The sequence below is a fragment of the Talpa europaea genome (genome assembly GCF_964194135.1).
Source record: "Talpa europaea genome assembly, chromosome: 7".
In the NCBI taxonomy this organism is placed as follows: domain Eukaryota; kingdom Metazoa; phylum Chordata; class Mammalia; order Eulipotyphla; family Talpidae; genus Talpa; species Talpa europaea.
The window spans coordinates 95345980-95373650 of record NC_140074.1 but is presented as its reverse complement, the minus strand read 5'-3'; the positions used below and the strand labels follow the sequence as shown (position 1 = coordinate 95373650).

Here is a 27671-nt window from a genome sequence, read left to right as displayed (position 1 = left end):
CTGTGGTAAAGATGACACCTTATTCCTAAGGAGCTCTTGCTCTCGTGAGAAGATATAATAGTCACTAGACAATTAAAATATTATAGACAAAAAGAGGACACTCTAAGAGCCCATGGGAGCTCCTTGGAAGGCAAATAAATAGGGCTTTCTGGAGGTAGTGACATTGAATTGTTATCTGAAGAATGAGTACAGGTGAAGGGAAAACAGCATGTGTAGGAGAATGGAATGCCCACAGTGTACAGTGCAAAAAAGGTGAGTAAGGAAACATAGGCAGAATAACAAATCCCCAGAGATGTCCACATCCTAATCTCCAGAACCTGTGTGTGTGTTATTTTACATGGCAAAAAGGGACTCTGCTGACGCAACTAAGAAACTTGAGATGGGGAGGTTATCCTAGATTATCTGAACGGGCCTGATAAAATCCCAGGGGTCTTTATAAGAGAGAGGCAGTAAGATCTATTTATGACTTCTGACCTCCAGAACTGTTAAATAATGAATTTGTGTTAAGCCTCTAGGTTTGTGGTCATTGGTTACAGCAGCAATGGGAAAATTATAATGAAAAGTAGGTTGGAGAAACAGGAGGGAGGGCCAAGTTCCCTGTGAGTCAAGTTAGGAACTTTGGACTTAATTTTGAGGGCAATAGGAGCCTTTGACAGGATCACACTTTTATTTCAGAAGGGAAGATAGCTACAATAAGGGCGATGGGTGGGTGGGAGAGGTGTCAGGATGAGATCACCTCACGACGCTGCTGCTGTGGATTCTGTCTCATCTAGCCCAGAACTGTCCTTTCCTTGGCAGTGACCTCTGGTTTTGGTTCAGTGGTGACACTGGTTTCTATGTGGTTAGCCTTAAATATCAGGTATTGTGTGAGACTTGAATCAGATGAAGAGAAACAGACAGATGCAAAGAATGAAATGACATGAGGCTCATGAGGCTTAGCTGAAAGATGAAATCTTCTCACCTTGATTTTCCACATCCTTCAGTGGGTCCACCCCTGGAGACAGTATGAAAAACATGGGAGTGGCTGGTCCTGATTCTTCAAATGAAGTTGCAAAATCTAGTGCTCTTCCCACCACATATTTGCTTCCTAGTTTCTCCTCAACAAAATCTCTGCCAGAAGATAAAGTACATGTATCATGTCATATATCAGTCACAAAATAACAACATTTGAGAAATAGAGGCCTACAGAAATGGAAAGAGGTGCTCAAATTCACAGGCTTGGTAATTACAGAGCTAGAACCAGCTCCAAGTTCACCACTTATCAAGCCTGTGCTGCTAGCTGCCCGCCTGCTCACTCAGAACAGGGCTCCTTCCAAATCCCCACCCATCCATATCAATGCTGACTCCTCTGAAAGTCTGGGTGTCCTGTCACATTGCCACCATCCACCAGAAGACTTCCAGAACCAGTGATTTCTGTAAGGTAGCTAAGTCCGCCATACTTCATGTCCCTGGGATCCTCCCTCCTTACCCACGATTTAAGATCTTCGTCTTTTAGTCTCGAATTCTATCATTCTTTGTGTTTCTATCATGTTACTCCACTTACCAATGTTCCTTTCCAGAGTGACCAAAGTATTCATTTTTTTTGCTCAACAAAACCTTGTACTACAGCCACTTAATATCTGGCTCAACACTGGGTCTTAATATCTCCCCTAAGAACACTATTTGTCCTGTAGTCTTCTTGATTGGCCTTATTCTCTTAGCTGTGATCTCTCTCAGAATTGGAAAGTGGTATCACAGTCCTACTCACCTATGACTACTATTTGCAAACAATTACTTCTCTACTGGTGTGGCTTTATTAGGGAAATACCCCCCGGCTGTTCACCACTGTTCCTACACATCAATGACATCTTTGGTCACTCATTCACTGAGCCCTTGGACACACGACTCATGGACTTCCTCGCCACAAGCCTGGGTGACATCAACATCAATGTGTATAATCCTGCAGATTATTAACACGTCATTTCTTCCCCATTCCTGCCACCTCCAAGACCACACCCTCATCCTTGTCATTACTTAGGAAATTTTTCTATATCTGAAAACATAAATGGAAACATCCCATTCTCTGACTTCTATCCTTACTATTTGTTTAGCATTTTCTTATATAACCTCTTCTTTACCTATATTAGTTAAACTACAAAAGCAGGTTTTTAGTATCTTATCCTCCCTAGTGTTTATCATTCCCTTATTATTTTCACTTCTTTCCTATCCAGTGGAGACTCCATGGTCTACACCTTACTTAAAACACAAACACACACAAACACACACACACACACACATCTTGAGCTACAATTGACGTACCATAAAAGTTACCCACTTTAAGTAACCCTTTCGACTTCTATAATCCTTCACCATAATCCAGTTTTACTATTTCATCCTGCCAAAAAGATTCCTTACACCTACTTAGATAATTCCTATTCCCATCATCTAGTCTGAGGTAACAACTGATCTGCTTTCTGTCTCCACAGATTGCAAGACCCATGACTCTAGTAATTTCTTTACCAATATTCTTATGGCACTTGCTGGACACTTATTCTAACACACCAACCTGAAATGACCCACACTTTAACCAACTGAACTCTGAATTGACACCTGGGCTGCTCCATACTGCTGCAGGAAATCATGCAGGAAGGTGGTGTCAGGATGAACACAGGAACTTAACTAGTGACTTGGAATTCTTTCTCTGGTCAGCCTTTTCTCCTCCTTTTCTCATGATCCTATTTCAAGCTTCCCTACTCTCCTCAAATCTTCAACCCTACCACCTCCCTTGTCACACAAAATTTCTGCCATCCTTCCATCACCTGATCCACAGACACACTCTTCTTGTGATGGAGATGCTCTTCCTGTGACAATGACAATGGATGATCCTTCGATCTGTTCTTGGGTCCCACCATCTTCCACCACATTATAAGAGATCAGCATTCTTTTCAATGGAGGAACACCTCTAACCAAACTATCCACTCAAGATCTGAATAAAATACTGGCAAACACAGAGCAACAGGATTCATGGGATTATGGATGTTGGAACAAAAGCTTTAGTTACTATAAACACATGGTTTTCGAGCTCAGTTCTACTTGTCTGGCCATGCTGATTCTGCCCCATGCCTGTCCTGGGCCTCCCTGTGCTGCACCTCCCCCTGCAGTGACCTTTAGGGCTAACCGTCCCTAGGTCCGGCTGGGCAACCAGCGCGCAGGGGGAGAACAGCAAAACACCCTGAAGCAGAGGAAGTACAGCGGAAGTTCCCTGAAAAGACAGAAGCTTATCAAAAGATAACGACCACCAGGAACCACTACAAGAATGCTAAAAATCTTATCCTGTCTTTCTAGAACTACAAAATTTAATCCCTTATTGTCTTTCTAAACTTCCTTCTTCTATAAAAGTCATTGCTTGTTATGTAGATCACCTCCCTGATGGTGATAGACTGAGCCCATGAGCAAGCTGATTTCATTGATATTCATTGTCCCTGTGCTTTTGGAAAACATATATATATTGGTCACAAACTCAAAGAAAATTACACTCAGATTTTCACTCTTGAAGTGTGTCTGTTTGTCATTTCTTTCACCAACGCCCTGACCACCCTGCACGCTTCTCTCAACCCTGAGGTGGCCTCATCGTCTACTGCTGTGCTGGTCTGCGGCATCCCTGCAGCCTGCATCCCTACCGCATGGCATAGGTCATCCGGTCAGGCCGCATGGCTCTCATCATGCATAGGCGCTGCAGGGCTGTCTTGTTCTTCCACTCCTGTGGGAACTTCTCCTTTTCAGGACATTCTGATTCCACAAACTTTTTCCAGCTCTTAGCAGATCCTTCAATGTCCCGATCCAGATTATAGAATTCTTCCATTGATGAAAGTGCCTGAGAAATTTCAGAGAATCTTGCTTTGAAACACAGTTTCTCAAGAAACCTATAATTTGCACCAAGTTGGTGGTTGAGGGATGAGATGGTGCTATAGACATTATTCTGTCTCAGGTACATTCTTGTCTGGAGCCTTGGATCTTTCCCCAGGAACCATAAGGAAGAGGATGGATTTTGATCAGCCCAACTTCAACAAACTACCTCAATAAAAGACAAAATTTAACAAAACAAAGTGTGTGGGTTATCAGCAGCAGCAGAGATGGAGCAGCAACGGCTTGCAGGGTATTACATCTAGAGAGGGAATGCCAGGCTTTTCCTGATCATGGAGCCTACACACTTTCAGTCCCGGACTCCTCTCTTTCATGCCCTCTTTCAACAACTCCTGTCAATTCCTCTCTCAAAATGTCTCTAAAATCATTGACTTTTTGTTAATGGCAACTCTAAAATTTCTGAGTTGCCTGCTACCATAAGAATTAAGTCCAAATGCTTAAGTTGGGAATCAGATCTTCATCTTGCATTTCTTTCCAATTTGTCCATTTACCCAGGTATTGACTTCCTTCCCGCCCCATCTGTCCCCAGCCTTGGAAGTATACCAGACTAATTCCTAAGTTGTTGTTTACCTGGCTTTCACTATGTGAAAGGTACTATTCTCTTCTCTACCAAACTCTACTTCCTTTTCTCACTGGCCATGATTATTAGTTGCTAAGGGTTTAGAAGTTGTTAAAATGTAGTTCAAACGCAGCCTTCTTTAGGTACGTTGTTTCTAACCTAGCAAAGCCCTCTCACACTTCTTTAGTGGATCACTTATAGCTACTCATCGATTTGAAATCTTTGACAAATTGTCTGACTCAATTTTTTAGATATTTGACCACTGATAGTTTCTTTCCTTCCCTCTTCCTCTTCTGTTCCACATATGGGCAAGTGGATCAGTAAGTCAAGGCATTTCCCTATTTGGTGCTGGAGGGAAGTTGTACAGGTACATTTCTGCCCAAGCATAGGAACCCTCACCCCACCCGCACACCCTAACCCTAACTCTCTCAAGTTATTTCTAGATTGTTCGGAAGTTCCCTGGATCTTCCCAGAAAATCTCATTACGTGAATCATAAACTTTCCCAAACCTGCTTGGTTTGTGTGTGGCATCTCTAGTCTCATATTGAAATAAAATTTGGGTGAGAATCAATTCTGTTTCTTCAGAGTACCTACATAAACCACACACACTTAGTTATCTTCACATTATTACTCAGCTTTGCTTATGTGTCTGGTCTCTCCAATGTGGTGGATGGCTAGACTGTGTCCCAAGGACCTACCACAGAGCCATGAATTTTAACCGGTGCATTCTGGTTATTTTAATGAATGAATTAATTAGACATTATTGAATATCTACAACTTGGGAATGTAAAAGTGAAAAAAATAGACACATGCCTTTCAGGAACGTAACCCTCTTAAGTTAAGGAGACTAGGAGATGAGGGGGGACCTTAGTAGGTATATAGGATTCTATTGGGCAGAGACAGAGGTGGAGAGAGGGAAGGGCATTTTATGGGGATGAATCAATAAGAGCCAAAATCTGTAGTGGGGAGAGTGTGGAACATCATCAGAAGCAGCATAACTGGAATAGAGAAGTCTTATAGTTGATACAGGGAATAAAGCTAGAGGACACTTATTTACACTTAACCTGGACTTGCTGAGTCTCCTGTGTGCATGAACATGTGACCTGAATTTATATGCCCTTTTCCACAGATTCTGTGATTTCCCACTTTCACCCTGACCACATAGAGCACCTTCATTCATGCTGAGAAGTGCCGAGGGAGGAGTGGTGTGTAGAAAGGTAGAGGAGGGACTAGGAAATGAGAGAGGAGAGTTCTGGTCCCATTGGAGCCTCTTATGATTTGGAGCCTGTATTGAAACCTTTATGGGCTTTGATTTTTCTCTTTGGAAAATGAGGCCAAGTAATGGTTGTCTGCATAGCTCACACTCTAATGTAGATAGGAGTGCTTTGAAGACTATAAAGGCCTCCCTTGTGCTATCTCAGGGCCCCTGTAGTTATTGAGATGCAATTGCTCATTTACTGGTCTGTTACTCCCATAAGATTGTGAGTTCCCTGTGGGCAAGAACTTCTCAGGCTTTTCGTCTGTTTCCTTTAGGCCTTATAGGCTGCCTGGCACTCAGGAAGTGCTCAATTAATAAAGTTTGACATCTGGGCAGCCAGCAGGAGGGCTCTTGACAGGCTGCAGCTGCTGTAATTATTTCTCTCTGTGCCAAGGAGGAGCTAACTTTCATCTTCTTCCAGGCAGCCACTTCACCCCCTCTTCCCAGCTTGCATTGTCACTAACCCTTCTGCAGTCCCATTACCCCCTCTGGTGTCACCACAAAACTGAGCAAATTACACTGTGATCAGTGCTCCCAAATGCCATGACTGGGTCTGAAACACACTTCCTTGAAGCTCTGGATTGAACACAATTGCAACATTTAATCTTCCAAATGAGGGGAAGGGATTTTTAGCCTTCTAATAAGCTAAATGGAAATGACTAATTAACCTAATTACATTGGACTGTGTAGCAAAATACAACTGTGCTAAATTGGCATCCAGGATGGTAGTGAGGGGCCTTTTCAAAGGCTAACAAAAGCGTGCATCAAAGATGAGGTTGTCTAATGAAGAACAGAACATGCATTACCTAAAAGTTCAGCATTTGATGAGACTTAAAAAATCCTTACTGGGGATAATAATGAGAGCAGTATTTTATCACAAAGATTTCACTCATTACCTGCTTACTAGTTCTGGGGAAACAAAGCAATCAACCTTCCTTATCAGATAGAATGCTAAAAAAATTATTTTTATCATGTTCCTAATCAATTATACTTGTTTTGTTTTTTTTTTAGATTAAAAATCCACTGAACCCTCAAAAAGAGCATTTGTCAAAGGCTCAGTGATGTGCTCCACACATTGTAGTGTGTTTCACTTGCTTACATCCTGCACTGGGCTTGAGTTTGACAGAGATGGGTCTTTGCTGATCCACATAACAAGCTCATAGAGATAAAGCCTCTGAACAGTCAGATGAGTTTAGGCAACAAAACAAAACAGCAAAGTGAAGCAAAGCAAAGCAAAGTAAAGCAAGGCATCTAGCTTGTAAAAAGAGGAATGAAACTGAAATACACAGTAGCTTTTGAATTGAGCTATGTAAAATGAAAGCAGTAAAGAGCGCTTTTGAATCATTTATTCAGTATGATTTTCGTAGTGTAGTATAGAGAAAGGCAAATGGATATGACCCAGGTGGGCAACACACAATTCCTTAAAGTTTTTCCTTTTATGGACAAATTTTATGAGGCACAACCTATGTCAACCACAGGATATATACACCTAAGAGTGGGGTAATAAATAATCATAATTGATGGGGATTGTGCCCTACAAAATAAATATTGAAGAGCTAACTTTCCAGACTCGTGAATGTGATCTTGGATTTGTAGAGGGTATTCATACTCTAGGTAAGATGAGGTCACTAGGGTGGGCACTAATTTTCTATTTTGTGAGAAGAGAAGAAACTCAAAGTCACACGGAGGGAAACTGGTCATGTGAAGGAGACAGCTGCAGAGATTGGAGTGATGCTGTCACAAACCAAAGAATACCCAGGTCTGTTAATAACTGGAAGACAAGGGAGGATCTTCCTCCAGGAGTTCAGTAATAAAAATTAGTAAAAAACATAGGGATTGGGAGTCAATCATATTACTTTAGATTCATACTTATTTGTGCTATGTATATAAAATGCAACGAACATGAAAAATCATAGGATTCATTTTATGTAGATGCTATTTCTCACACAGCACCAAAATCAGTGGTGGGTGCTCATTCACCCACATGGAGGCAGCTGCCGGGAGAGAGCATGCCTCCGTTTTCTGGCCCTGGGATCCACTCAGTCACCATTGACTGTTGGGCGTCATGTCAGGCCCTGTGAATGCAGGCCTGGTCCCTACTGACAGTGACTTAGAGTCGAGAACTTTTCAACATTCATTGCATCCCAACAAAACTAAGCTAAACAACACAGAAAGAAAATGGACTTTACCATCAGACAGACTGGAATTTGTGCCCTGAATTTGCTACTTTATAAGGTGTGTTATTTCAGTTTCCTTATGTTAAATGAAAGAAATAATACTTATCAAGGAGCCTCCCCCATGGCTCAGCAGGTTGAGCACAGCACTGTGAAGCTGTACGCAGCCTCTGCAGTGTGGGTTTGATTCCTGGCCTGCCAGGGAGATACCCACATGGCGTGGCAGACCTCTCCTGTCTTGCCTGCTGCTCCCCTCAGCAGTGTTTCCAGTCGTCTGCCTGTTCTGCTTCCTGCTCTGTCTCTGGTGAAATTCTCTTGCCCTCCTGCGCCTCTGGCCTGTACTCCAGTTCTTGTATAAATAAATAAATCTTAAAAAAATTCTTTAAAAAATAATAATTATGAAGATGAAAATGAAAGAAGGTAGTGTAGTTTTAAGATACTATTTATTTTATTTTTTAAAATTAATTTTTAACTGAGGTAATACTTGGGGTACTCCACCAGCTATTATCACCATAGTGCACTCACCACTAACACTCATATTCCACCACCACTGACCACTCTTTGTTCTTCTCTCTTTGTTCTTACCCTTCTTCTACCCACTTCCTACCTGGTGCTTCTGTTCTGTAGTCAGCTATTTATTAACCACCAAGAATTCCAGGCCAGAATGCATCTCTGACTTTGAGTCTGAGTTAGGATTCACATGGGATGCCTGAGCAGAGTCCAGGCATCTGTTTGTTGCATAAAAGCACTGAGGCAGCTTTGCCGTAGCAACCCGAGGGTCACAGAGAAGGCCAATTCCAGCCCCAGCATGGGCAGGTAAAAAGCAGCTCAACTGAGACAGAGAAACATTTAGCATCTTACTGTATCCTTTACACCTGCTCCTTCTCCATTCAGTCTTCCCAGCAGGTCCAAGGGAGGTGAGCTCTGGTGTGGGGGTGCAAGCAAAGGGATGCACCTACACTTAACACTGCTCCATGCTTTAAGCTCACTAGAGCGCCCCACTGACTTCATGGAGACAAATGTCAGGGAAAAAACCCCAAGAAATGAGAATTTGATTTTTTTTCTAGGGCCTTTTTCTACTGACCTTGATGCCACCCCAAGCCTGATGGGAGAGGAACTCCACTGGACTGCTGACACCTGTCTGGAGGGGAGATCGAAGCAGGAAATCCAACTCTGTCATGCCAACTTCCTGGTTCATGAGCAGGATCTGTAATGTGGAAGAATGACAGTTTCTTTAGCTGGTGTAATCACTGGGTCCTGGAGATCTTAGGGATTGTCACTCAATGTGATTACTGCTGCTTCCAATACTAGAGCTTGCCCACAAATTTTGGAATAGAGGGTCAAGTGGAAGAAAGTATATATCATTGCAGATAAATTCTGTGTGCATCTCTTACCCCAAATATCAGTGCACCCAGTGAATGAGTATTTATCCTGGTTCACAAGCATTTTATGCATCAATTATAAGTGCCACGGAATACATTCCTGCAAACTAACTAAGGAGATGACACATACAAATGACAGGATTTGAGGAGAGTGTCAAAGTAACATATGAATATATGCAAAATAAAAATGCATATATGAATCAATAATGCTAAAGAGGTTCCAGAATAGGGGGTGCCCCGCAAGCTGGAGTAGAGAGATTGCTTTGATTGAACTGTCAGTAAGTGGTTTCGAATTAGACTTTGGCGGAGCTAAGAAATAGGAAAATTTAGACAGGAAGGGGAGGCTTTCCAGGGAGGGGGAAGTGTAGAGGTTTGAAAGGAGAATTACTGAGGTGTGTGCAGGGGAGAGTGCAGAATTTGGCTTGACTAGGGCTAATGGTTCACACTGTGAGGTGCTTGGGAAATTCTTCTCCCCCTTCAAATGGTATTCTCTGCTGAGATTACAGACAGGAATGCTCACAAGAAAAAAATTTTTGAGGAAATAACAGAGTCAAACACAGATGTCATCACTGGATAGCTCACTTCTACCATTGGGTGAGGCCTTCAAGATAATCCAGTTTGTACTCCCAATTTATATATGGAGGGAAATCCCAATTACTAAAGGATTAAAAAAATAAATGTGAGGAAATTTAGTTTCATTTTTTTTGTTGTTGTTTTGTTTTAATGCTGAAACTAAGTGGAAGACCAGGGTTTTTTTTTTACTAATATTGAAAATCCCTGATGGGAAGCTCCCGAGTCCCTGAGAAGCAGAGTTGTTAAAGAATATTTAGAAAACCTAAATAAGGAACCAGGAGAAAGACTAATTATAATAAAGTAAAAATCAAAATCAACAAGCAACTATAAGCCAGAGACACACTGAGGGGGAGGGTATGAGGGATTATGGTCAAATTAAGAGGGGTGGGAATTGTATGGGGACTACAACCAAGATGAAAAAGCATACATTGTGCAAAAATGAAAAATGATGTAAAAAATATATAAAATAAAAAAAAGAATATTTTAAGGCCCGGGCTGCTATGGCTACAGATCTTATTCTAGTGGAAGTTTGGCATGATAAACTTGAAATCCTAAAGGTAAATAAATAATGAGGGAACTCTGACAATGTTCTTAGAGCATGTCAAGAAGAATATAGTTATTGGTATGGTCATTCAGTTTTATCTTCAGTGCCAGTTTGGATGGATTTGTAATGGCTGCTGGATGATTATGTTGAGGAGAATCTTCATCAGGGTCAGCAAGAAAAGAGTAATGAATGATTAAGCATGCCTGCCATGAATGGGACAGTGGGGGGCAGTGTGGTATGCCATATTGGATTTTGTTGCCTGATGTCTCTGCCTAGGGTGCTGTAGTTTGCATTCTATGGGAAGAGATGTTAAAAGAAGTATCTTTATACCTGCTGTTGGAGCACTAGAAAATAAAATGTTTTCTGGAAACTTCTTCAATCCACTTTTACCTGGAAAGTAAGCTGGGCAAGGTAGGTCAGTTTATCACACTCGAAGAGCCCGCGGGTGGTGTACTGGTACACAGAGAAGGTAATGCTGTCTATTAGGTTGGTCACCCGCTCCTTGAGGTTCTCATCAGGAGTAGCCTTTTCCACAGCTTTCTGGAAGACAATACTGAAGGCCTGGGGGTGCAGAAGGTAGAAAAATGGTAATTTGAAGTTCTCCTTGTATATAACTAGTGGTCTTACTTGTGAAGGTTATTATAATTTGCCAGAAATGTTTAATCAGCAGGTCCTGCCAAGAAGGACAGTGGTTACAAGAAAACATGCTATTAGCTCTTTTCTTAGTTTGTGCATATGAATTGTCTTGTCTCAAAGCAGGCAAAGCTATAGAGCATACAGAGATTTAAACAGAGAAATTAGTGTTTGGTGACTAAAATAATTAATTTAAAATCCAACAAGATTTTTGCTGAAGAGCTATCTGCTTTAAAAAGATAACATAGTTGAAAATAACTGGCTGGGATTAATGATTCTATACATTAGATTATAAAATTTTTGATGGTCGAATCAGTGTCTTGTACACTTCTGTTTCTAAAAAGAGATCTCTGTACATAATAGGAACTTAGGATATTTTTCATTAATTGTATTTTCTTTTGGTAATGGTCAGAAGTTCCTGTTTCTTTGTTTTCTTTTGTTTTCATTGTAGTCGTTTGATAAATCCTCTTATGTGTTCTTTATTTCAAGGACCCTTCCTGCGATGGTCAGAGCATAGCCTACTTTGGTTACATCTTGTGCATTGTGTACATTTGTGGAATAATATGAAATAAAAATCAAATGATCCAAATTACCATTGTTTGAAACTTAGACATTGACTATAAAAGAAATATTAGTAATGCACATTTTGAATGCTATGTAAATAGAACTAATCACTCAAGAAAATGAAACTCAAACTGTAATGGAACCTATTCAATTCTTAGCTATGCAGATTTCTAGTCTTTATTTTCCTTCTGTAATTTCACGAAGAAAAAAATCTTAGGTTTTTATAATACTAAATATTTGAGTTGCAATGAAAACCACGTAAGATACGAATCTAACATTTCTCATTTGCAAAACAGGGGGAAAAAAAGTGGATTCCTCTCTCTATTTCATAGTTCCATGGTGTTTCTTGTTATCGAAATCCTTACAGTCTTCCTTTTTCATTCACTTTTGCTGATTCTAGAAAAATCTGTTGACTGCCTTCTACCCAATCCATTGTGGTTTGCCCTCGCTTGGTAGGATTTAGATTGGAATAATAGCTCATTAGAGGCTAATAATGCCTCCCAGCACCACATGGAACAATTTGGAAAGCTTCCACTTGCAGAACTGATCTTCAGAGACTGGGTATAGTTTTCCCCAGGTGATTACTATGGCTTTTCTCTAAAACTCTCAAAATGATGATGATCAGGTAAGAATTTCTAGTTACCAAGTTTAAACAAAGTGATTCACAATTCAGGAAAAGATCTAAAGAGATTAAAATACCTAGCATTTTCCTTACACTAAACTAATTTTGACTCTTTTTTTCTTTCCATCTGAAAAGGATCTTCTTCTTTCTCGTACTTCCAAAGTCTGAACAACTTTAGTGCTAATCTCGGGTGTGTTTTCCTCCAGAAGGTCTCTTCTGCTAACAGTTGCTAGCTCTAACTACCAGGTCACTTTTTCAGGGCCCTTCTCCATTGCTTTGTGTCTTATATAGTTTTTAATCTTTTCAAATGATACCAGATTTGAGTGGCTTGAGCATGGGGGCCATGGCTTACTGTCTTTCCAAGAATCCAGTCCAGATCTTCACATATAACATAAAGGATGTGCCAGACCCAGGGTCTCAAACTCAAAAACCTTCAGGGGTTAGTTGTGTGAGGCCAAATAGAGAGCAGGGGTGGGGTGGGCTGTGGAACTCAGAAGGCGAATGCCCTTTGGGAGAACAGTCATCCCTTTGCTTCAGCAAATTTGTCTGTGTGAAACATGAGTTTAATGCTGCCAAATCTTCCAAAATTTCATGAAAATTGAAAAGGGAATTTGTGAGAAATCTTCCTATTTTTAAACCTTTGTAACCAAAGAAAGTATCTGAAAAGTCCTTTGAAGACAAAACAGGTCTTCAGGCCCTGGGGTCTCCAGTGCAAGTCCAGTACCTTATGTTCTATCTACCTAATCTCACTGAGAAATGTTATTTCGCCTGCCATGGCTTCAGTCTGCAGGGACCCCTAGAGATGTGTCTTTTCAGTGGGGACACACTTCTAACTTGTAAGCATGCCCATTAACCCTCTCTGAGCCTCTGGAAAATAACTTATAACCACTTAAGTTCCATCTTAATGATGTTAGGAACTCCCAAATCCATTCAAAACCTGGCTCTTGAAGAGTTTTTGCTTGTATATACATACATTTAAATATATTCCTGCTCAAAAAACTTTGGCAAAACAGGATGTGTGGTCTGTGTTTCCATTCTCTGAAAATGCCTCTCCTTTCTTTGCCAGGAACAGGAATTACAAAATCCAAGCTCAGACAAAATCTGAGACCTTGGAAACTCCAGTGGCTAATATTTTTTTCAAATTATAGAAGGCTTCTAAGGGTACTATTGTTTTGGGATTTTTGAAACCATTTACTTCAGCTACTTTAAACATTTAAATCTTATTTCAGTGATTAAATCAGTCAATTAATAAATGTACATGATAATTCTTAACAGCACTGGGCCCACATTTTGCCCTCCTTATAAGTAGAGTTTCCAATGACAAAACAAGCCTGTATCTGGACACAATTACTGCACAACTCACAACATATTTTTGAACACATGTTTTCATGGGATTCATATGAATCCCTTTTCTCAGGAAGAGTCACCATGGTAGAATTCAACTACTCAGAACTAGAGATGTAAACTTGCAGTTATTAGGTTTATCATTCTAACATTTAAAATGTTTTATAATTTTATAATTCTTATAATTATAATGTTATAATTATTTCATATGCTGTGTTGACAGGAATATAAGGTCAAGTAGAGGATTTCTTTTAAAAACATAAAATATGATGAACACAGTTCATGTGATTTGCAGAGATTCTTAGTTGAGGGAAGGGGGTTTGGAAATGATGAAATGTCATCTCTACTTAAATGAAACCCAGGGTCCCAGTTGCTGATTTCTCAGCATCTCTATACCTTGGCTTCCATATGGCAGTTTAGCTTCATAGAATGAGGTGTGTGCACTGAGTGTGTGTGTGTGTGTGTGTGTGTGTGTGTCCTCTCTGTTTATTGGGCCAAACCAAAAAGATAATTGAGAAATGCTCCATCACCTCCTAAAACATCTTCAATTATGTTTTTCTGGTGAATACCCTAGGGGAGAAATATATACTTGCAGAGATACACTTAAAATTTATAGGTCTTTATTATTTCATGAGTAAGGTAAGTTTAGTCAGCACTTACAATTTGCTAACATCTTTGGTTTTAGAAACATTTCCACAACCATAAAGCAGTAGCTTTGGGGATATTAGGGTAATAGAAAGGTAATTTAAAGTTACTCCATTATTATTGCCTGCTTTGGTCTTTAATCCAAATGAATGACATACATGTTTGACTATACCTATTATAGTTTAAGCTCTTTGGGGGCAGAGATAATTCCAGATATTTTTTGGTATCCTTTCACACATTCACTAAGCACAGTAGCTGCCATAATATAAGTTCTTAATGAGTGAGTGAGGCAGAGACTTGCTATGGTGGCTCCTTTAGTTCCAGCCAAAGTAAGCAATGAGTCATGAAAGAGTTGATGAAAGGGATGAGGACTGCAACTCTCCTGGCTTTGATGTTACAGATCTGCTATCACAATGAAGCATGGACTGACTATCTTATACTGTTTTATTCTGAACATGCAAAAAACTGGTGTAAGTTACCTTGAGAGAAAACTGGTACATTGGGTGGATCTTGCTGAGGTCATTCATGATGAAGTAGAGCACAGAGGCTCGGGCAGCTGCTGGCCGATAATGCTCTCGGGCCTCGTTGATTTTTGCTTCTGTCACCTTGGCCTCCTGGACCTGTTAGGAAAAATAAAAGGTGGCCATCCTTCAAACCAACTAGGCTCCCTGAGAATCAGCCTGGCATCTATATATATAAGCACATGTATCTGTATGTGGGGTGGGGCAGTTTGGGATGGGCACAGTGGCTAGAGAGTTGGAAAGCTACTGCAGTATTCTTTGATAGAGTCTGAGTGAGAAACAAAAATATATGCTTCTAGTCTTCCACAAAGATAAAGGTGTCAGATCTCTAAGTTGGGAAATATATACTATACAAGCCTCTAAGTTCCATTTCTAACAAGAATGATTTCATGTAACTTGAAAATAGACCAGAATTCCCAGTAGTGGGAATTCAGTAAAAGAAGCATAATGCAATTTTCTGTTTTCCCAATTTTTATGAAAGAGTTAATATGTAATTTCACAAAGAAGATTTCTTTTAATGGTATACTCTATTTTCATCAAATTTCTTATCAGAGGTAAAAATAAGAGACATAAGAATTAAAGAGAGGGATTCTATAAGAACACATCACCACATACAAATCTCCATATGACCTAACTTATGCTCCAACTCCCATCTAAAATTCAAATTTCATAGCATGATTTACAAAGTACTGTGCATCGCTTCTCGGCCTTTTGGCTAAGATCAAGTGTAGTACAAAGTACTGTGCAATGGAAACACAGCCCACCATTCACATCTCATTTCCAGAATAACCTCTACCCTTCTCTACAATCTATGTTCTGCTTATACTAAAGGTAAAAAACCCCTCTCACCTAACGTGGTTGAGTGTTCCTTCTCTGCGTGTTCATGGCGCCCTGTGATGCCTCTACCACAGCTGTCATCATATTTTTATAGCTGCCTGTTTGCTTGTCTTTCTCCGTTAGAGGACCAGGCCCTCGGAGTCTAGCAAGGTCACTGTTGTACCCTCAACTTTTATCATAGAATATAGAAGATAGCAGCCTCTAAATAAGGATTCATGGATGAATGAATGAGAAGACAAAAATTAAAGAATCAGAAGAAAGGGATTCCATATAGCACTTGACACAGTGGGCACTCAGGAAATGTTCATTGACTTTAAACAAAAGAACAAAAAGAGGAGCAAAGAAGAGACTGGGAGAAAAGATCAAGAAGGTGAATTCTATTCTCTCACTCTGTCCGTGAGAGTGAGGTTCTGTCCTCCCATCTTTCCTGCCCAATGCAGTGGAACTTCTACCCTAATTACTTTACAAACTCAGCATGTCCCTATCTAGAGATCTGGAGGCCACAGGGAAATAGCAGTGAAGTCTGGTGGTCCCACAGAGATCACTGAGCCCATGCAAGGCTGGACCTTCCTTCTTTCAAGCTCTCATTATAAACTTTAATTGAATGGTTATGAGCTGGTTCTCCTGTCCTGCTGCCTTTGCTGCCTTTGTTCCTATTTTTCCCTATCTAAATCAGACTTTCACATTTGGTGAAATCCCACTAATGTGATCATAAGCATATCCCCTTATGTTGTTCCTGGACACAGTTACAGACAAATGTATCCTGCTCAGACCAGCATCTTAACTACTCTCTGACCCAAAGGCAGGACTGAGAATGTGAAAGAGCCTGTGAAAATTCAGCAGCCTGTTGGGAAAGGGCAAGAATTTGGTTGCGGCAAGTCAGGTCTTCTAGTCCCCCATAAAAGGGAATAAAAGCCTTTGAAAAATGGTGAAATAAAGGAAGGAAGCTCTAGATAAAAATTGCTTTCCAGGATAATACTGGTTTTGAGAGCTGAATTCCTGGGAAGTCATTGAAACCCTTTCATTAAGATCAGACTTGGTCAAGTTTTCCAGGCTGGTGGGTTTTCACAGGGTGCAGTCATGCCTGAACCAGTTAACTTTTACAGCAGCGTGATTCCTTAGATTCAGGGCAGTTCAAAAACTTATGGAGGCACTAAATTTGAGCTACCATTCCTCACACAGAACAAGAAACTGCACAGACTTCCCCACTCATCAGATGTTTTTGGAGCTAAGTTGTCAAATGCATCCCCTGGAAGGTAGAAACTTCCTAATGCAGCTGTGAGGTAGTCCTTTCAGGAATCCTGTTTATCTTGACTTTCCAGAAGAAACTCGGAAAGCTGGAAAAGTTATCCGTGACTCTTGCTTTTTTTCTCCTAAAAGTCAGACTCAGGCTAGGAAGAGGGCCTTTGGCTCCCAATTGAGGTTGCCAGAATAGTTTTACCTTTTTCTCAATTTCAGCAGCCGTCTGCTTGGTGATCTCCAGGTTCTCCACCAAAGCTGTTTCTCCCAGGAAGTTCCCAGATGCTGAAGAAAGGCGAGACAGCAGGTTGTCTTCTAATGTTTTGAGAGTGATTTTGAATCCATTTTGCTGCTTCGTGAGGTCTGACTATTAATATGAAGTAAGAGGGAGTCCATTATAGGAACTCTTGAATAGATTTGAAAACAAAAGCTCTGGGGCCAGAGTGCCTTCCCTAAGAGACAGTGAACTGGAGGCAGCACAACAGTGATTGAGACCATGGGCAGATGAGAGAAGCAGATGAGTTGACTCCTAGCTGAACCATTTACTTAAGGCTAAGTTACCCTCATACTTCAGTATGAGGAGGTATAGGTTGTGACGTTCAAAACTTAGCACAATGCTGATACAGTCTGCTCATTATATGGAACTTTGTTCTGTGAATAGTTAGAGGGTACGGTCAAGTCTTACTTCTTTGGAGGGTCCTCTATGTCTCTGAATGAATGCTTTCCCATTCATCTTTTTATTTTTTTAAATAAAAAGTCTAAACTGTCTTACATAATAGCCTTAGACAAGATCACTACAGAGGCCCCTCAAGGCTGGAGTGGTGTTGTAGGGAAAGTAAAGTATCAGGCTTTTCTGCCCTCCCACCATTGGGATTGATGATGGATCCCTGCAGTCCTGAATGCATGCCTGATGGTGGGCACCTGGAGTAGGGGGAGGGCATACGTAGGTGGGTATATCTGGGCTGAGAGACTAGGTCTATGAGGCAGCATCACGGGGACGCCAGCAGAGTGAGAGTGAAAGAGAAACTGAAAGAGAACCAGCAGAGAAGCAGAGGCCACGAGAGAACACTGGAGAGCCCAGAAAGAATGAAGATTTGCAGGGGGCTAGGAGGCCTGCCAGCCTCCTGGCCTGCCAGCGCCCCTACCTGCTGTGTACCTGGTAAACCCAATAAAAGCCTGCAAAAAGCCACCGAGGAGGGCTCCTAGGACTCTCCTTTACCCTTGTCTGCTCAAATCAGACAATCAAATCAGAGATCCTGCCCTGTGTCCTTCCTGCTGCTACAGGAGTGTAGGTGTCCAAGCAGTTCTTACCTTATCTTCCCTTCCTGATTGTTAGATCCCATATTCTGAAGCTCTGGACGTATTCTTTATTGGCAGAAAGCATTTAACGTCAGGCAGTTGGAGTTTCTTTGCTCTGTACAATCTGGGATTCTTGCTTTCAGATTCACAGAAAGAACAATTGTCTTGGGGGCTCAAGCTCTGGCCACCCTGGCCTATCTTTTTTCTCAAAAATACATCCTTCAGTCCAGCTTTCCGAAGCAGGATTCGCTGTTCTCTGATGGGATTGCTCTGTGCCCAGAGGCTTTCCGAGGGCTCATGAGTTAGCTCAAATGCCACCTCCTCGTAAAAATTTTAAATCTCTCTGATAATACCCCCTGCTTATTTTTTTTCAAAATTTTTATCACTGCCTGACTTTTTTTTTTTTTTTTTTTGGTTCAGGTTTTTCTTTTCTTTTTTACATTTTATTAGGGAAAGGGGAAAATGAGAAATACCTGCATAGTCACAGGAAGGAGCAATAAGGATTTTATTTTCTGTGCTTGTCCACTAGATTATAAGCTTCAAGAGGGTAAGACAATGATCTTCTTTGTTTACTGTTGATTCCTCAGTTTCTATAATCTTGCTGTAGAGTAAGGTAAAGTATCAGGCTTTTCTGCCCTCCTGCCATTAGGATTAATGATGGACCCTTGTGGTCCTGAATGCATGCCTGATGGTGGGCACCTGGAATAGGGTGTGAGCATATGTAGATGGGATTCACTCGGGTTAAGATTGGGTTTTTAAGGGCGGCGTCCTGGGGACGCCAGTAGAAGCTGAACCAGAAGCCGAGAGAGAAGCAGAGCCATGAGAAGAGCAGAGAGAACGTGAGAGAAGTCCGCAGAGCCCAGAGTGAAGACTGGCAGGCCTCCCAGCCCCCCCAGCACTCCTGACTGCCATGTGCCTGGTAAATCCTAATAAAAGCCTGAAAATTCACTGAGGACTCTGACTCCTCCTTTACCCAGTCTGCATGGGATCAGAAAACCTGCTCTGTGGCCATTCCTGACCTTACACTTGCCTTTACAGAGCTGGTGTTCTATAGGTATCCATTGATAAATGAAAGCTTGCCGGAAGTAGAGACCCAAGAAACCCTGAACTCAATCTCAAAAGCACTGTAACTTTGAGCCTGTATTTTATAATCTAATCATATCTAAAGAGAGGGAAAAGAATACTTCTTGCTATGGGCTGAATTATTTCTCCCAGATTCATATATATGTTGAAGATGACCTCCTCCTTTTGGCTATATTGAACCTAGGACCTATATGGAGGTGGTAAAGGTTCAATGAGATCAAGATGGTGAGGTCCTGATCCACTGGAATTAGTGCCCTTCAAAGCTGAGACATTAGAACTCACTCTCCTTCTCCACACACACAAAGATGAAGTATGGGAGCACACGGCAAAATGATGGCTGCGTATAAACCAGGGAGATACTTCTCACCAGAAGCCAATATTTGGACTTCCAGCTTGAACCATGTGAAAATAATTTCTGTTGGTTAAACTACCTAGTCTGTGGTATTTGGTTATGGCAAACTAGGACACTCTCCATTGTGGTTGAACTCATTGCTACTGTTCTTGGACAATTGACCTCCATGTTCTCAACATGTATATTTGAAGATGTGTGATGAGAGGACTTCATGGGCTGGCCCAAGTATGTCCAAGTTCCTGTACCAGGCCTCTGGGTGAAGTATCTGTTCTCCCAGCTATCTTCTTCTCTTTTCTTTAGCTTGTTATAAACTCTGTTCCCCAACTTGGTGTATCAGTGGCTAGATGATGTTGGTGTTCCTCCAAGTTCTAGCAGAACACATGCTGCGCAGGGCCCTCCCAACACTCTCCCAGGGTTGGGAGCACTACAGGATATAGTGACAAAACATTTTCTTTCTTCCTTTCTCAATGGGTACCCGACATACCTTTAGCTGCTCCAGATCTGGCCTCTCCATGCTGACCACAGCAGCCAGCAGCTGGTCCTCCAGGCCATCCCTGGTCACAGTGAAGTTGATCAGGGTCGCCTGAGCCTGCAGCTCAGGCTGGTAGTGAGGATTGGCCAGCTTGGTGTGAAGGATGAGCCGGAATTTAGGATTATATTCACATTCTTTGTCTCCAATTTTAATGAATCTGAAATATAAAGGCTTATGTGAAGGAGGGTTATCTTTTTGTGAGATTAATATCAGGAACAAAAATTTAGATTTATTTTGCAAGATCATAATAAACAATATTGCCATATAAAAATGGATTTCTCCTAAGTCTGTTTAGCATGATGCCTAGGACCCTTGCTTACCCCAATGTGGGGAACAGAGGTGGAGGGTGATAGACTTTCTACCATGGCCACCAGACTAATTTGCACTGCACAACTGGAGGGATAGTCATTCACATTGCTTTTTTTTATTATAAGAATTTATTTTTATTTATTCATGCATAGAAGAACTGGGGTTAGGCCAGAGGTGCAGGGGGTGAGAGGATTCACCAGAGAAAGAGTGGGGAGCAGAACAGGCAGATCTATTAAAATACACTGTTGAGGGGAGCAGTGGGGGGACAGGACAGGTCTGTTGTGCCATGTGGGTCAGTTCCCTGACTGGGGATTGAACGAACTCATGCTGCAGTGGCAGTGGCCAGTGATAGCTTGATAGCGCTGAGACTTTAACTCCTACACCACTGGGGAGGCCCAGGTATAGTCATTCATTTTGTAAGTCAGTGTAGATCAGTACATTAGCGAATATTTCCAGCAGATGGCAGTAAAGCTTTTGGAGGCAGGGGCACCTTCATTTGTACTAAGGCACCCTATAGGATGACAATAAGGCTTACTATTTTTCATGATTGACAGAGAATGACTTCAATGGATGAATATGGATAAATAAGTAAATGAATATATCCTAAGGACATGTAAAATCATCTTACAGCCTTGGCGGTGGTCTGAGTCAAGCAACTCTGCATGGTACTTGTTACACTCTCTCCTGTGTGTCTACAGCCCTTCTTCAGTTTCTGTTTTTTCCTTCCTTCTGTCAATTACTTGCTAAAGCCTGAGTTACTGCACTCAAAGCAACAGGAGTCCATCAAACTGACAAAGAACTGAGTTCTTGGAACTCAGAGGTCTGGTTTGGATAAAATGTTCATGCTTAAAAGTCAGCTTGCTTTTCAAACAATTTCAGTCTGAAGTTCCTCCAAATTAGTGCACTTTTGGCCACTTAGAAGTCAATGAGGACACTGACTGATGGAAGAAATGCTATTCCAGAAAACATTTTCTAGGAGATGAGGGCAGCTAAATTATTTTCCTTCTGAAGAAATAAGAGTTTGTGTACTTCACAGACCTGCTTGACAAAAGCTAAGAAGATGTCCTAGCAAGAGCAGATTTCTCCATACTTCTACTGGGGACCATGAACAAGCTCCTCATAAAACATCATCAACATAGCCAACATTTACCTTCCTTTTTTAATGACTTCTCTCCCAAGCAGGGGACCCAGAACAGGATCAATGGACTCTTCTAGGTTTTCAATCAGCACCACATCTCCAGCTTCCAGGGCATGTTCTATGGTTTGAAGGTAACTGAGGGACAAAGTTGGACACAATGATCTGGTGGCAAGGTATGGATACAGAGGGAATTTACGGAGAAAACTGTGACCTCTGAAATACAAAGATAATCTTATCTGGGATAACAGCTATCTGGGATAATTTCAATGATCACATTTTTCTCCACTTGAAATGATATTTTTGTGATCGTATACATTTTTAGAAATAATAAAAAAATGTGAAAATTCTAATCCTTCCATTTTCCATTTGCATTTTGGTGAATATTATATATGTTTGGCTATATTATATTTTTCAAGACTTTTACTATATTTCATTATTTATTTATAATTGGATTCACATAGAACAATTTGTTTTATAATCTGGCTTGTGTACATAAAATATATTGTAAAATTTCCTCATGTCATTTATTTATTTATTAATTTTTTAAGATTTATTTTATTTATTTATGATACAAGAACTGGGGTGTAGGCCAAAGGTGTGGGGATTGGGGAGGTATGTGTATGAGAGGATTCACCAGAGACAGAGTGGGGAGCAGAACAGGCAGATCTACTGAAATACACTGCTGAGGGGAGCAATGGGTGAGAAAGGAGAGGTCTGCTGTGCCATGTGGGTAGCTCCCTGGCTGGGGATGGAACTCATGCTGCAATGGCTGCAGATAGCTTTATAGGTTGCGTCTTAACTCCTTGTGCCACCAAGGAGGCCCAGATTGATGTAATTTCAATTTAAGCAATAAGCAACAATAAAATTTTATAAACCTTGATCTAAATCTTAAAGTTACCCTAACAGAAAACAAAGAGGATGGTTAAAAAAAAAAAAAAAAAGGATGAAGAAAAAAGATGAGGGTCTCATATTAGTTAATACTACACTATCTTATGTAACTTCAATAATACATATATGTAGAAAGAAGTCTTAAAGCAGTCTTATCATATATCTAAAATAGACGTATTTTTCTGTGCATGATGAATTATAGGAGTTTTTTCTTTTTTTTGTAATCCCCTTTTTTATTATGATGATAAATGATAAATTACTTCTATATTATATTTTATACTTTTATATATTACCACAAAAAAATGCTACCAAGCACACAAAGAAATAATTTAAGGATGAACTAGTGTTATATAAATAGAAAAGAATAAAGACTATTTAATAAAATGATTTAATATAGAGTGCAATGTCATTTCCAATTAATTGGAAAAGAATGGAGAATTTAATAAATGGTATTGGAACAAAGGTTAACTACTGGAAAAATGAAAATTCGTACCCAAAAATATATTTAATGGGATTAGATTTCAATATGAAAAAACACATAAGAACACTAAAATAATCTAGGTAAATATTTATATAATATATGGAGAGAAAGATGCTTTTCTAAGCATGATCTATAGAAGAAATGGGTGACAAATATGACTAAACCAAACTAACCAAACAAACCAACCAACCAAACAAAAAAACTTCTTTAAGGTGATAATTTGAGAAGATTTACATTCATATGATGAAGAATGACTATCCTTAATAATCTTAAGATATAGTGTGCATAATAAAATATTTTTATTTAAATAATATACAACTAATCTAGAAAACCACCCAACAGATAGTTAATGGGCATGAGGGCTGACTATTTGCCAGGCATCGTTTTTTGGTACACTAAGAATATAGCTATTAGTAAAAAAGATATTCTTTCTAAACTGTAACTCTTGGTCACTTAGAAAGGGATTTTTTTTTAATTTTTTTAAAGATTTATTTATTTATTTATACAAGCACTGGGTCAGTCAGAAGCACGGGAGGGTGAGAGAATTCACTAGAGCCAGAGCGGGGAACAGAACAGGCAGACTGACGAAAGACACTGCTGAGGGGAGCAGCGGGTGAGGCAGGAGAGGTCTGTCTCGCCATGTGGGACCCTCGCCAGTGGCCGGGGATTGAACCAGCGCTGCAGAAGCTGCATGCAGCTTTGCAGTCCAGCGCTCAACTGCTGCGCCACCAGGGGAGGCCCAGAAAGGGATATTTTAATCAAGGTTTACGGAGAAGGCCAGGATTAGATGACACATATTTGGGACATGTGACCAGAGGATGCAAACCTCACCTGGGTGCCCACAAAGCTGCATGGCAGGTAAAAAGGACTTTGATGGTATCATAATAATCACAGCAGCCTATTTATTATATATGTGTCTATCATATATGTGCATATATTATGTATCCATGGCAAATGCTCAGTTGTTTCTCAGGATAAAGAAAATTAGGTTTGTTCTATGTGGGCCTTGGGAAGAGATAGGAATAAAGGGTAGAAGAGAACTAAGAAAGGTAGTTTTTGGCTAGATGCGAGGAAAACTTTGTAAAACATAGAGTTGTCCCACAATGGAATGTGATTTTTGGGGAGGCAGAAAGTATTGAAGAGAGACAGGAGGATGAAATCCAGGGATGATGGAGTAAGGATTCCTGAATGGGCTGAGAAGCTGATATACATAATTTTTAATGAGAAAGAAAAACAAAGACTCGGCACTAAGCATTTTTAATTGAGATATTTCCTAGAATGGGAGGAGACACCTCATGAAGGAACTGGAAGTTAGAAACACTTTACTAGGGCCTCAAATCTGCTCCTAACATTTTTTTCCCCTTGCAAAATTGGCAAAAGTGCGCTCTTTGCTCTCAGTCACCTACCCTTTTTGACCAATCTGGGTGACCCGCAGGTCTTCGCCATATTTGTTCTTGATCCATTTGATGCCTTGTAGCTGAGGGTCAACCATGAGTGGCCAGCGCTCACAGTTGATGAGGATGGTGGCATTCTCCACGGACATGCGGTCTGCAGGGAGACCCTCATTCTGCCAGGCGGCCACATCGGCATCATCCGTCAGCATCCTCAGGGGATCCAGGGTGGGGGTGACAGGAATAGGAACCTGAAATAATGAAGTCAGCTTACATACACTGAGAATGGAAGAATGTTTTTTTCAGTGAGAGGTGGAATACACAGTGACTTACTAAATGACGTAACTCCTTTGAAAGCAAGATCAAAATCCCTCTCAAGAGTGCTTTTCTTGCTGTGTGATTATTTCTAGAAGCAAGTTTCCCTAAAGTCCTGATAGTCATTTCCTTTCATAGATGAACAACAGCAGAAACACAGACTGTATGACAGTTTGTCTTACCCAGTTACCTCAGGAAAACCTCTTTAAACCATCCTCTGTCCCTTTCATCACACCACAAAGGGTACGAATGGCCAGTACCATGCCACTGAGAAAATCTTGAGAGGGAAATCAGTGTTTGGAGGTTCTCATCCTGAGATCAGAAATGTATTCCAGGGGCCTCCCTGGCACAAGGGTTAAAGACACAGTGCTGTCAAGCTATCCCCAGTCACTGCAACATGAGTTTGATCCCTAGCCAGGGAGCTAAGCCACATGGCACAGCAGACCTCTCCTGTCTCACCTACTGTTCCCCTCAGCAGTGTATTTCAGTGGATCTGCCTGTTTTGTTCCCCACTGTGTCTCTGGTAAATCCTCTCACCTCCGCATACCTCTGGCCTACACTCCAGTTCTTGTATGTATAAATAAATAAATCTTAAAAAATGTATTTCAATAAATTGTATCCCATTGTAATCTTATGTGTTCTATTTTATGCACCAAAAATCATTACTGTAGCAGGAGTCCACAGATTTCACCAGATTATCAAAGGGAACCATGGCACAAGATGCTTAAGAATCCCAAGCAATGCCAGAAAAGTCCTCGCTGTGCTGCCACTGAGCATCTCATTCTCTTTTACTCAGTGAATAATCATCCTTCCAACAGTTTCTTTTCCCACAGGTGCTTGAGATGCATAAATAACAGCTTTGTGTTTTGTATATTTCCTAGTAGTATAACAGGTTTTAAAACATTCTTCTGTAAATCATCCAGTAAGTATGATTTTGTGAGCTGACCTCTGAAACCAAACATCACTAGACAGTATGGGATGTAAGGATACAAGTACACATAAATTTTGGAATCCAGTCCTTACTGCATGTGCTGAACTTTCTGTGCTGACTCTTACTGTAGCTGCTTCTAATGGCCCTAATCTCCACTGGACGTGAACTTCCTCCAGACATCCTGGTATCGAATGTCTTCTGGACCTCCTGTCTAGTGGAGTAGCAGGACTCATGGAATACTCACTGAATCTTTGTGGAGTGAGGACTGAGTGATGTGAAATTGCCAAGGTAAATTAGGAATTATTCTGATTATAAATCAGCTCCCTGAAGAGGGAGCCAATTACACTAAGTGGACAGCGGAACAGAGCACATGAAAAGCACGCGAGTAGCTAACTATTCATGGGCACGCACCAGACAGGAACAGATGATGTGGTTTGCATAAAGGTGTCTATGAGCTGTGGGCATAGACTATGGAGCTTTGGGGCCCAGAACAAGATGTCGTGTAGAATGTGGGAACAAGTCTTCCCCCCAATGTGATGATAAAGTTTGAGTCAATAGCAGGGTGATTGATTGGAAGGAAACACAGGATGTTTTTGGTGCTATTCAGGCTTAAAAGATTTTAAGAGTAGCAGAAAGTAGAATGCTGAGTTGCTCCCATAGAAGCCCCATTAAGAGGAGAGATACTCAATTCAGGGGTTCTAGAGGGCAGGGCATGGCAATGGGAGTGTGGGAGGACATGGGAACACTTGTCTCACTGCTGGGTCTCAGAAGTCACTGGGGGCTATTGAAGAGGTGGCATGCAAAACTGGGCTAGAAGATTTGGGTTATTATTGTTTTATGTGAGTTCACTATTAAGTCCCAGGCTGATGATCAGGAGAAATTCAGGCTGTACCTACTTTCAGCTGACTCAGGTAGGGTCTCCAGGCCCCATCCATGAGGCTCTGCCGGTATTTCTTTGTAAAGAAGCCAAGGTATGAGATGAAAGCCGTGATAAGCAAAATGTCTCCACATAATTTCCTTTCCTGTTGTTTGAAGTTCTGCACAGCTTCTGCCCACCTCACGTTTTCAGAAGCAAGTCCTCCAACCTATCATTTCAAAGACCAGAGAGAAGAGAAGATTCATCATCCTGCAGGCTACATGGGGCCAGAGTCGGTCATAGAGAATGTACAGAACAAGTTTAGTAGCAGGACAACTCAGAGTGTCACTTCTGTGGCCTGTTTGATCAGTGGGGATTTGTACTGACTGCAGTAAATAAGACCATACTGTGTGCCATCATTATGTGGGCTGTGGAAAGATGACGAGTTTGGAATGCTAGCTTCTAGACCATGCCCTTTGCAGGTATAAAGACTCACACCATCCACCTCAAAGGGCTGCTGAGAGGGTTAAATATGACTGTATGTGTTAATCACTGAGTTCATTGCCTTACTGGCACTTGTCTCCCTTCTCCTCTCCAAAATACTGGGGCTATGAAAATAAAGTCAATTCTACATGCTATAAATAATTCTCAGTGGGTGGGGGAGATAGTTACCGTAATTATGATACAGATTTGAAGTTCTGAATCATAGGTATGAATGCATCTTGCCTCTGCTTGACCCATGTTGGGATGGCACAACTTTCCAGGGAGGACAGCAATCTTGTATACCTAGGTCTGTTAAGTGTAGAGTGGACCTAGCTTCTGTGTTAGGACTTACCTTTGTTTTTTTTTTTTTTTTTTTTCTGTCTTGAAAGATGTCAAGATGCATGTAAAAGAGAGTTTTCTTGAGAGGGCGGAGCAACATGGCGGTGAGGAGACGCTGCGAGTAAGATCTCCCATTAAAAAAAGTTAATAGGGAGTAAAAGCGGCAGGTCCCAGTGAGAACTGGGACACGGAAGATAAACGGACGACTCCAACAAACTACCCGAAGAAGAAAGTGGCCATAAAAGAGGACTAGAAGGGAGGAAAGCGCAGAACCCTGCTCCCCTCCCCCACCCACAGAGTCGGCACTCTCCGACCGGCAGAGAGGAAGGGAAAAAACAAACTAAAATGACCAACAAGAACAAACTACGCAGCAAGCGGGACTGTGAGTAGAAAGGAACTATTTCAGCCACCACACCCCGTGAACGGGAGCTGCAGAGAACCCTGCAGGATTCGCCGCTGCAGAGGTGAGCTCCAGG

The 27671-nt window shown here is 41.2% G+C and overlaps 1 protein-coding gene across 3 annotated transcripts in view; it reads right to left on the bottom strand.

The window, feature by feature from the left end:
• The window catches only part of DNAH9 (dynein axonemal heavy chain 9), a gene marked incomplete at its 3' end in the record, with an annotated part of 308650 nt that overhangs the window by 38239 nt on the left and 242740 nt on the right, over positions 1-27671 (bottom strand). For all 3 annotated transcript variants that reach the window (XM_084236563.1, XM_084236562.1, XM_084236564.1), the window contains exons 52-61: positions 26414-26602; positions 24287-24522; positions 21524-21646; positions 20017-20221; positions 17001-17165; positions 14681-14821; positions 10784-10954; positions 8979-9101; positions 3660-3853; positions 962-1110 (exon numbers count right to left, since the gene is read on the bottom strand). In XM_084236563.1, coding sequence (XP_084092689.1) covers positions 962-1110; positions 3660-3853; positions 8979-9101; positions 10784-10954; positions 14681-14821; positions 17001-17165; positions 20017-20221; positions 21524-21646; positions 24287-24522; positions 26414-26602 — 1696 coding nt within the window. The remainder of the gene's footprint in view (positions 1-961; positions 1111-3659; positions 3854-8978; positions 9102-10783; positions 10955-14680; positions 14822-17000; positions 17166-20016; positions 20222-21523; positions 21647-24286; positions 24523-26413; positions 26603-27671) is intronic.